This window comes from Gracilinanus agilis, chromosome 2 (assembly GCF_016433145.1).
Source record: "Gracilinanus agilis isolate LMUSP501 chromosome 2, AgileGrace, whole genome shotgun sequence".
NCBI lineage: Eukaryota > Metazoa > Chordata > Mammalia > Didelphimorphia > Didelphidae > Gracilinanus > Gracilinanus agilis.
The window spans coordinates 555,455,773-555,466,540 of record NC_058131.1 but is presented as its reverse complement, the minus strand read 5'-3'; the positions used below and the strand labels follow the sequence as shown (position 1 = coordinate 555,466,540).

Genomic DNA, 10,768 nt, shown 5'->3' with positions numbered 1-10,768 from the left:
CTATATTAAGCTAAAAAGCTTTTATACAAACAAAAACAATGTAGTCAAAATCAGAAGGGAAACAACAAATTTGGAAAAAATCTTTATAACAAAAAACTCTGACAGGGGTCTAATCACTCAAATAAAGAAGGAGTTACATCAATTGTATAAAAAATCAAGCCATTCCCCAATTGATAAATGGGCAAGAGACATGAATAGGCAATTTTCAGGTAAAGAAATCAAAAGTATCAATAAGCACATGAGAAAGTGTTCTAAATCTCTAATAATTAGAGAAATGCAAATCAAAACAACTCTGAGGTATCACCTCACACCTAGCAGATTGGCTAAAATGAAAGAAGGGGAGAGTAATGAATGCTGGAGGGGATGTGGCAAAATTGGGACATTAATGCATTGCTGGTGGAGTTGTGAACTGATCCAACCATTCTGGATGGCAATTTGGAACTATGCTCAAAGGGCTATAAAAGAATGCCTTCCCTTTGATCCAGCCATACCATTGTTGAGTTTGTACCCCAAAGAGATCATAGATAAACAGACTTGTACGAAAATATTTATAGCCGCACTTTTTGTAGTGGCAAAAAACTGGAAAAGGAGGGTATGTCCTTCAATTGGGGAATGGCTGAACAAATTGTGGTATATGCGGGTGATGGAATACTATTGTGCTCAAAGGAATAATAAACTGGAGGAGTTCCAGGGGAACTGGAGAGACCTCCAGGAAGTGGTGCAGAGTGAGAGGAGCAGAGCCAGAAGAACATTGTACACAGAGACTGATACACTGTGGTAAAATTGAATGTAATGGGCTTCTGTACCAGCAGCAATGCAATGACACAGGACAGCTCTGAGGGATTTATGGTAAAGATGCTACCCACGTTCAGAGGAAGGACTGCAGGAGAGGAAACATATAAGATAAACAATTGCTTGAATGCATGGGTTGAGGAGGACATGATTGGGGATGTGGACTCGAAGCTACCACACCAATGCAACTAACAACAATTTGGAAATAGGCCCTGAACAAGGACACATGTTACAATCAGTGGAAATGTGCATTGGCCATGGGTGGGGGGAGAGCGGGGGGTGAAGGGGAAAGTAGGGGCATAAAGTATGTAAACAGGTTAAAAATGAATATTAATAAATGTTTAATAACTTTAAAAAAAAAGAAAAAGAAAAGGATCACTAGCATTTGTCACCAGGCTTTGAAACCTCCTGCCCTGGAGCAAATTTCCCAGCTTTGGATAATTGCTCACTCTAAAGCAAAACCCCTCTTTTACCCTGCCTTGTTTAGGCACTCTTTGCTCATTCTCTCCTTTCCCCCTCTCAAACAAAGAACTGGGTCTCCTAAAAACACATCAGTCTTTCCACTTAGACCTTAGACTCTATCTCCTCCTATATCCTCATGGAAATAGTTATATCCATCATCCCCTCCCTTGCACCTTTTATCTCTCCTTCACTGTTCCTTTTTCTATATATACAAGCATTCTCAGGTCTTTCCTAAGCTGAAACATTCTTCCCTTGGCCTTCTAGACCATCAAATTGTACTTCTCTCTCCTTCACTCCCCTCAAAATTAGTAGCTTAGCACAATGTTAGGCACTTCATAAGTTCTTTGTTTCTCCCTTTCCACCTTCCCCACATAGTAGATGTCCAATCCCAGTGTAAAGTAGCTCTCCTGTTTAGCAAAGGCTTTAAATTGTGTTTCTCTGTTTCTCTGTTCCTTTAAATTGTGTTTCTCTGTTCTCAAGGCCAATCCTTGACTTTAAGCCAGACTCTGAATGGGAACGGACATAGAGGGCCCTAACTAGGGGAAATCTGGTGTTTTCCAGGAAAAGGGAAATAGATCACTCCACCCTTTTTGTGATCACTCCCTGCTTCTGTCCAGTCCTACTCTTCAGCCAGATATATAAGACTTCAGAAGATTCTAGCCTCAAGACCAGCTGGATCTGTTCTCAGATAGAACCAGAAGATAAGGTAAGAGGAAATGATTTTGAGGTTTGGCCAGCATTGGGGTGAAAAGAAGGAAGGAGTGGGAGAAGGGCTGGGAGAGAGATTTGGGGTTCAGAAGAATGAGAAATGACAAAAGAACAGAGGTGGAGAGAAACACTGAGGGGATGGTGTATTGGTGCCCAACAAAAACTGAGAGCTGGATAAAGCTGTGAAGGAGATACTGCCCCCTTTTACTCCTTCAGGGCGACTGACCTGCCACAGCCTCCTTCTTCCTCTGTCTACCTCTGGATTCATTACTTTCCACCTGACTCAGTTTTCTAATGACCGTCCTTTATGTTGTTTCTTCCCTCTCCCACTGGCCCAGATACCTCTACTCTGCTGCCACCTCACACCCTCTAAAGCCTTCTCTTTCCCCACAAAAATTTAGCAATCACAAGGTTTTCTCCTTGAGTGAAAGTGTTAATTTGATAAATGAGTCTGTCCAAGTTGAAATCTTGATGAGAATGAATCTGGTCGTGTCCAAAGTAACATTTGCTGATGGTTGGGAGGTGGGAAGTGGGAGGAAGGGATGGAGGAGAGGGAACAGTTCACAACATGTCTTTTTCTATTTCCTTTTCTCCTTAGAAAGCCATCTGACAGAGTCAGTCATTGCCTCAGAAGAGGGGTTGGACAGGGCTACCTTTCGTGATGGCATTTTATGGAAGAGAAAGGATACCAATTTGCCCGGTGAGTTGGATGAGATTCTCATTTATGTCTACAAAATTAAATTCTTTCACTTCTTCCCTCAATGATTATGGAACACTTATCTAGAGACTTATGTTGCCATTGAGTAGGCAAGCTCCTCCCAATAGTTCTTGGCCTCTCCTCCTGAAACCTGGACCTGGGATCCCTGGATCTGCTGGGAGCATGGGAAGAAGATTCTTCACTCTAAATCCCCTCACGCTGGTATTCTCTTGTACTCAGTATCTGCTTCTGTAAAACAAAAGAGTTGGAATGGATGATCTCAAACATTCTCAACATAGAGTTCTGCCTTTCTCTTTCTCTTTGCAGCTACTGGGTCTCTGCTATGGGTCAAAGAGGATTGGGAAGAGATACAAGAGAGAGTCCATTCAGAGATATTTCTATTTGCAAAGTATTATCTCTAGTAGCTCCAAAGTACTAAAAAGGATTGACCTTAGAATTCCACCAACTCAGTCAAAGAAATAGAGGATTTGAGACTGGAAGGCTTCTTAGAGATCATGTGGTCCAAATCAGTCATTTTATAGGTGAGGAGACAGAACACCAAAGACTTGTCTAAATTCATACTGATAGTAATTAGCAGAGCCACCTTTTGAACCGAGGCTCTCAGACTCTTCTCCCTCTGCCATAGTTGATCCTTCTGTTTCTTTTTTAAAATTTTTATTTAACTTAATTTTTTACACATCATTTTACTTTTTAATTATCATTTTCTGATATTTTGCAATCCATGTTCTTTCCCTCCTTCCTTCTAATAATCCTTCTCTGAAATGGCAGGTAATGTAATATATGTTATTATGTGTGCTATCATCCAAAACATTTTTCCATGTTCATCATGTCATGAAAGAAGACACACAGATCACTTATTCAAGAAAAAGCTCACGAAAAAGTGAAAGATGGTAAGCTTCAATCTGTATTCAGATTCCATCAGTTCTCTCTATAGTGGTGGATAGACTTTTTCATCATGAGTCTGTTGGATCCTTCCATGGGTAACAATAGTTAAGTTAGTCACAGCTGATCATCATATCCTATTGCTGTTACTGCCTATAATGTTCTCCTGGTTCTGCTCACTCCACTTTGCATCACTTCATATAAGTCTTTCCAGCTTTCTCAGGATCATCCTGTTCAGCATTTCTTCTGGCAAAATAGTAGTCCATTACCAGCACATACCCCAGCTTGTTCAACCATTCCTCAGTTGGTGGAATCCCTTCAGTTTCCAATTCTTTGTCGCTACATGAGGAGCTGCTATAAATATATCTACAAATAGGTTCTTTTTCCCTATCTTTGATGTCTTTGGGATAAAGACCTACTTGTGGTTTTTCTGGCTCAAAAGGTAAGCACATTTTTAAGGCCCTTTGGGCATAGATCCAAATTACTCTCCAGAATGGTTGTATCAGTTTGCAGCTCCACCAACTATCTTTTAGTGTCCCAATTTTCCTACATTTTTTCCAATGTTTACCACTTTCCATTTCGGTCCTGTTAGGCTATCTGATAAGCATGAAGTGGTACCTCAGAATAGTCTTTTTTGTCTTTGGATTTTGTTTTTTAACAACACTTAGCTTCTGTCTTAGACTTGATACTAAATAACGATTCCAAGGCAGAAGAGTATAAGTATTAGGCAAAGGAGGTTAAGTGACTTGCCCTGAGTCACACAGCAAGGAAGGATCTGAGATCAGATTTGAATACAGGAACTCCCATCTCTAGGCCTGCCTCTCAATCCACTAGGCCAACCAGCTGCCCCACTTAATTTCCATTTCTCTTATTTATACTAATTTGAGGCATTTTTTTCATTTGACTAAAAGATAGTTTTACTTTCTTTATCTGAAAACTGCCTCTTCTTACCTTTTGAGGACATAATAATTGGGAAATAACTTATATTCTTATAAATTTGAGCCAGTTCTCTATATATTTAGGAAATGAGGCCTTTGTCAGAGATATTTACTATATACATTTTTTTTAGTTTCTGGTTTCCCTTCTAATCCTGGTTGCACTTGGTTTCATGCAAAACCAAATTATGTGTGCACAACCAAATTTATGCAAAAAAGATAGTATTCAAAGTTATCTGTTATATATCTTATAGCATTCAATGACTTCTTTAATCATAAACACTTTTCTTATTTCTAGGTCTGTCAGGCCCATTATTTTGAGTTCCCCTCATTTATTAATGGTATCACCCTTTATCGCCAAATCATACATCCATTTTGACTGTATCTGGGAATATGGCATCAGATGTTGGTCTATGCTGACTTTCTGCCATTCTGTTGACTAACTTGCTTTCTATCCTTTGCCATTATTGTTTCTTTCTGTAAATTTGATTGCTCAGCACAGGCACTGTTATTCTGACCGCCAATATTTCCAGAGCTGATTCACTCACCATTAGATACTCACACACATTTTCATAAACCTACAACTTCACATAAAGTCCCAGTGGCTTTCCATCTTTCCCAAATATTGCTTCCCTGATTTCTCCACATGCACCTAAGTAGTTCAATAATAGAATAACATCATCATCCTCTAAGATCTCAACAGTCTTGGTACTCTCTCTAATTGGAGGATAAGACCATGAACTCTAAACTTCCATTTAAGGAGAGAACTCTGCTTCAACATTCCATTCCTCTCCTAGATGCACTTCTTTGGGATTGCTCCAACTGGCTTCTTCTCCAAACCCTCCCCTCCAGAATGCTCTGTCCCTCCCCTCAACTCCTCTCCACTGTTCAGGTTCTTGTGTGTTACATTCTCCAATTAGACTGTAAGTTCCTGCAGGGCAAGGGCTTCACTTATTTATTTATTTGCATTAGTATCTTCAGCAGTTAGCACAGTGCCTAGCATATGATTGCACATTAAGAAATGTTTATTGGCTATTGACCTTTGCCTCTAGAGGGGGGTCTTGTGCTTTCCTCAAATCGTTGGTCCAATGTCTTCTTCAAGAACCCAAGTTGAGGGAGATATGAAGTTTAAAGATATTCACCCCAGGAAGATTGTGATATAGTAGGAAAGACCAGAGAAACACATATTATAACCATGGTAAGTAACACAAGACATTACATAATCAAGTGTACCACCCTGCCATAGCACCCACAAGGAAGGCAGCATGGTAGAAAGGGCACTGGATTTAGAGGAAAAGGACCCGGATTTGAATGCCAGCATTACCAATTACTAGGTGACCTTGGGCAAGTCAGCTAACTTATCTTTGTCACCATAGTCAAGTCACCTAAACCTCCTTGGACCTCATTTTCCTCTTCTATAAAATTAAAGGTCAGGCTCCAAAGGCTGGAAGAGCCCCCTTACCTTTTAGTTTGTGGTACTATCACCATAAGAAGTATTCAGTGCTCAGATAAGGACTGTAATAGGCAAGGAAGGCTTCATAGAGAAGGGAGCAACTGTTCCTGGTCTTATTGATGTTCTTCCCTTTGAGGAAGGCTCAGGAAAGATGTCAACTTAGCCTTGAAACCTTCCCTAAGTCACCTCCCCTCTGCTTACCATCAAAGTGATCTCTGCCTCTTCAAATTTCTAATTCTTTGGCTTGCATGTTGTCTTTCTCCTCTTCAGATCATAAGCTCCTTGAGAGGAGAGCCAGTGACAGAATCTGTCTTTTGGTCCCACCATACACTGCTCTGCTGCACTGGCTCCTCAGAGGTCACAATCTTCTGACTGGATGCATCAATGCTGTGGGACAGCCTGAGCTGCTCTTTGATGGACAGCTTCAGCCTCTGAAGCTTTCATCAGTGGGGAGGAGGAAGGAGAAGTCTAGCTAGTCCTGTCTGACCATTTCTCCTGGTTCAGAGCATGGTTCTCTCTGTGAGGGACACCTCCTGATGATGACCAATTACTTACATATATTATATTCCTGTTAGGGACTGAGGAAAAGGAGTGACTGAGCCAAAAGTTCATTGTCTTTGCCAGAGATCTTCCTACACAATTGAGGTTGAGGAGCAGCAGAAATTTCTGAAGGAGTGTGATACCTTTTTTCCACCAGGAGAGGCCTCTTCATTTCTTTGCAATGTCTCCATCCTCTTTCTATCTTCAACTTTACTAAAGATTAAAGGGAATACACCTTTGCATGTGCTTAATCAGTATTTCCTGAATCAATTGAATGGCAGACAGTCTGCAGGCAGCTATAGATGTGTGATGACTTAGTTGGTTGGTTTTGTAACTCTCCCCTCCCGATCCCACTTGACACACATGCAGTGACCATCAGAAAGTATTCCAGATATTACATACTTTCTTGTTCAGTATTTACTCAAAACTCAACTTGTCACCAACGTGTTTTGTTCATTAGATCAAGAGGGCATCTTAGTTTTTAAAAAAAAACATTTAATCAGTCCTAAAAATAATTAACTTTGTTACAAATTACAAAGTCATGAAAATATTTACTTTGATAAAGGACAGAATAAAGTCATGCAGGGGACCCATATGACCAGAGGATCATCTTTTCTTCTTCCTTCATGGATGCCTCCTCCATAAACCCCTTTTTCACCTTTGCTCTGAGTACAGGTATTAAATCAGCACTCACATTATTACTGCAAAGAGTGTAAAAGTACTTGTACTAGGGCTCTTCTCACAAGCCCTATCACTCCTAGCCCCAAATTCTCTTTTCTGGCCACCATTTACCTATATATGTTGTATATACTTGCAAAAATCTGCCTTTATACCTTTAAAACCTATACCTATTATACTCTCTCTATTGGAATTGAGGTCCTTGAGGTCAGGGACTGCATCACTTTTGTATATGTATTCCTAGAACCCAGCACAGTGCCTACCACATAGGAGACACTTATTAATTAAAGGTGGGGTCGCTGGGTGGCTCAGTGAATTGACAGCCAGGCCTGGAGTTGGGAGGTCCTGGGTTCCAATCTGGCCCAAGACACTTCCTAGCTGAGTGACTCTGGGCAACTCACTTAACCCCAATTGCTGAGCCCTTATCGTTATTCTGTCTTAGAATCAATCATAACTATCGATTCTATGATTGAAAGTAAAGGTTTTTTAAATGAAAGCAGTAACTTTAATAACAATAAATGAGGGCATTAAAATACATTTTTATTCATTCTTTAAATATTCTCATGTTTAAGAATATAAGTATATATTTTTAGAGCTGAAACGGACCTAAGAAGCTACTTATTCCCACACGATCATTTGACAGATGAGGAAATTATACCCCCAAAAGTGTATTTTATTTAAGTGATTTCCCCACAATCAGGTACAAAGTGGCAGAGGAAGGATTTGGACCTAGATTATATGAATTCTTTTCCTTGGACCATTCTGCCTCATGTCACCCAGGTACGCAGAAGAGGTTCACCCAGGAAACCTATGGCCAGTGGAACTCATTGAGATGCAGGTGACCTTTGATGATGTCATCAAGAGAGACGGGGTCCTCTGGGGCTCTCTTCTCTCTGCTGAACTTCTCCCTGTTTTCTAGCAAATATCACCAGTGCTGCTCTCTGCTCCTATCTGCTGATCTTTAGTTGTCATGAAAACTCCTCAGATACCTTTTGCTATTAATTAGACTGCAGACAAATGGGTTAGTTAACTAATTACATTTCAAATTATTCAAGAGACTGGTTTGGGGTTAGAAAAGCAATTCACTGATTATGCTAGCCAATTATCAATAAATTGATAGGTAGGCTAGTGGCCCTCTCCATTGACTAAAGACCTAGGAGGTTCTTCCAAGCACATCTTTACAGAGAGTTTTAGAAGCTCATTATTCAGTCCCTCCCTTGACCATCACAAGACATTTCTAACTGGTAAATAGCTAATTAAGAGGTGGTCCTTCAAAGTCTCAACCTTCCCCATATCACAGGTGACGGAGATCACATAGGCAAGGAGAGAATTATTGTCCTCTTCATCTATTCATCAGATTTGGTTCAAAGGAAAACATTTCTTGGAATCACTAAGGACAAAGAAAATATAAAAAGCAACTGACTGAATGGAATCTCTGAACCGGAGCCCAGATAGAGAAATAAACATGAATTCTTTCTAATCCATGACCTTAATGTAAAAATTAATACAGTATATGAAAAATCAATTCTCACATTCCTAAAGCAACTGCATCAGAGATATCTTAGTCCCGCTCTACAGGACACCCAGTAAAAGCCACAAGAAGTTCTCAAAACTTGGTTTGTCCTTTGATCTGCTTTTCTCTGACCCGAGCTGATGTCTCACACTAAATTCTTAGCTCTGTTATTGTCTGAAATTCATTTTAAATTCCATTCCATCCCTGAGAAACTAGCCTGAATACCCTTTGATGCATCTTGGAGATTCCATGCAGCAAAAGTGTGAAGGAGCTAGGTGAGACTCATGTGAAGAGATTTCTTCCATTCCCCTCCCCAATTAGGATCCTTGATCACATGCTAAGAATTTAGAATCAAAATTGAAATGTCTAAGTAGAACTAATAGACTTTGCACTATTTCACATCAGCGGTCAAAACTACTGTACTTTCTATAGATCGGGAGGGATCCTCAAACTTCCTTCTGTCATAGGATTCAAGCTATGAACATATTGTGGGAATATTGTTTTGAAATGAATAAAATAAAAGACAGGATTGTAAAGGAAACCAATTATGGGGGCAGCTGGGTAGCTCAGTGGATTAAGTCAGGTCTAGAGACAGAACGTCCTAGATTCAAATCTGGCCTCAGACACTTACCAGCTGTGTGACCCTGGGCAAGTCACTTGACCCCCATTGCCTACCCTTACTACTCTTCTGCCTTGGAGCCAATACACAGAAATTAAGGGTTTAAAAAAAAAGAAACCAATTATATTGGAATATCATTTTCAAAAAATATTCAGAATCTTTTGTATGTATTGATGGGTTTTCTCTTCCTCTCTACCACTTCAGTCAAACCCTCTCCTTCCTCATCTCATCTCTGGATGAGACCAACCACCTAAGTCAGCCCTTTTCTTCTCCACAGAGCTAGTCAATACTCCCACCCTGTGGCCTGCTTCCTCTCTTTCCAGGGTAGACTGACTGCCTTTCAACTTAGCACCAGCTGGTGTGGGAGAAATATATAGATAGATGTGTGTGTGGATGTGTCCATGTAGGTCGTGTGACAGCTCTCTACTATTCTGTGCTAGCCAATTCCTGAGTGGGAATCTCCAATTATCAACATGTTATTCTTCCTCATAGAATCCAGAGGGAAATACTAGATTGTCAAGGAGGGAACAGAAGTTTTGGCAGGAGCATCACAACGAAGGGAGCAGCAGCCAAGAGATCCAAAGACAAATGAGGCAGATCAACTGGGGCAAAGATAGATGCAAACACATCAATACTATCATTCATGACGAATGTGACAACATTAAGGATATCTGCACCAACCCCAACAGCATCAACGTTCCTTGCAAGAATGGCCAAGAGAACTGCTTTGAAGGTCCCAAATTGTACTCTACCACTGTCTGTGTGGAGAGGGGGAGCACTGTGCCCCCTGACTGTCGCTACAACTGTCACAAGGAAGAACAAGTCAAAGTCACTGTGGCCTGTGAGAATGGGAAACCTGTCCATCTTGATCGCACTCGACGTACCTTCCATGATGAGCTGTGATTGCTTTGAAAAGCTCTCATGAAATATGATCCACCACTCCAGTGAGATAAGCAATAGCTGTCATGTTAGCTAAGCTCCTTTTTTCCTCCTTTAACTGTCCCTTGATATAGCATCCCTGGTGGCTGAAGTACAAAAGCCAGACTACACAGAAGTAGAAGTTGTTCTCTTCCCTCAAGCTAGCCTGCAGTGCCAGCCCATGATAGATAGCAAGGTAGAGGCAGAGAAGCAAAGCCCAACGGAATCAATTCTGTGTCCTTGCTGAGTATTCTTTCTGTGCTGTGGCTAAATAAACTTTTGCTAACTGTTGATCTCCACATGTCTCCTTTTCTTCCAATTGCCCACCTAAAGCACCAGACTCACCTCAATCAGGACAAAGTTCTGCCACTAAAGATGAATCAAGGCTAGAAATGCTATGACTAGAAGAAAGCTGTCATATATAACATGGTACCAGGCTGCCCATGAGCAACCAGATTTATAGATATATCTAGAATGCTCCCATACCAAGTCTTGGGAAAGGCAATCATTCCCCTCCACCCCTCTTTATAGCTTCAAGGCCTTGGACCTC

At 40.8% G+C, this 10,768-nt stretch overlaps 1 protein-coding gene across 1 annotated transcript; it reads left to right on the top strand.

The window, feature by feature from the left end:
* Nucleotides 1-1,883: 1,883 nt before the first annotated feature.
* Nucleotides 1,884-10,517, top strand: LOC123236045 (ribonuclease pancreatic-like). The gene is made up of 3 exons (XM_044662304.1): nucleotides 1,884-1,960; nucleotides 2,561-2,662; nucleotides 9,793-10,517. The coding sequence occupies exons 2-3, from the start codon at nucleotides 2,624-2,626 to the stop codon at nucleotides 10,201-10,203; spliced, it is 450 nt and encodes a 149-aa protein (XP_044518239.1). The 5' UTR covers nucleotides 1,884-1,960; nucleotides 2,561-2,623; the 3' UTR covers nucleotides 10,204-10,517.
* Nucleotides 10,518-10,768: the final 251 nt, after the last annotated feature.

Excerpts from the sequence above, each read along its gene's own strand:
- LOC123236045 (XM_044662304.1), top strand. The coding sequence starts at position 2,624 with ATGGCATTTTATGGAAGAGAAAGGATACCAATTTGCCCG. Across the intron at positions 2,663-9,792 it reads AAAGGATACCAATTTGCCCG|AATCCAGAGGGAAATACTAG; the intron begins GTGAGTTGGATG and ends TCTTCCTCATAG.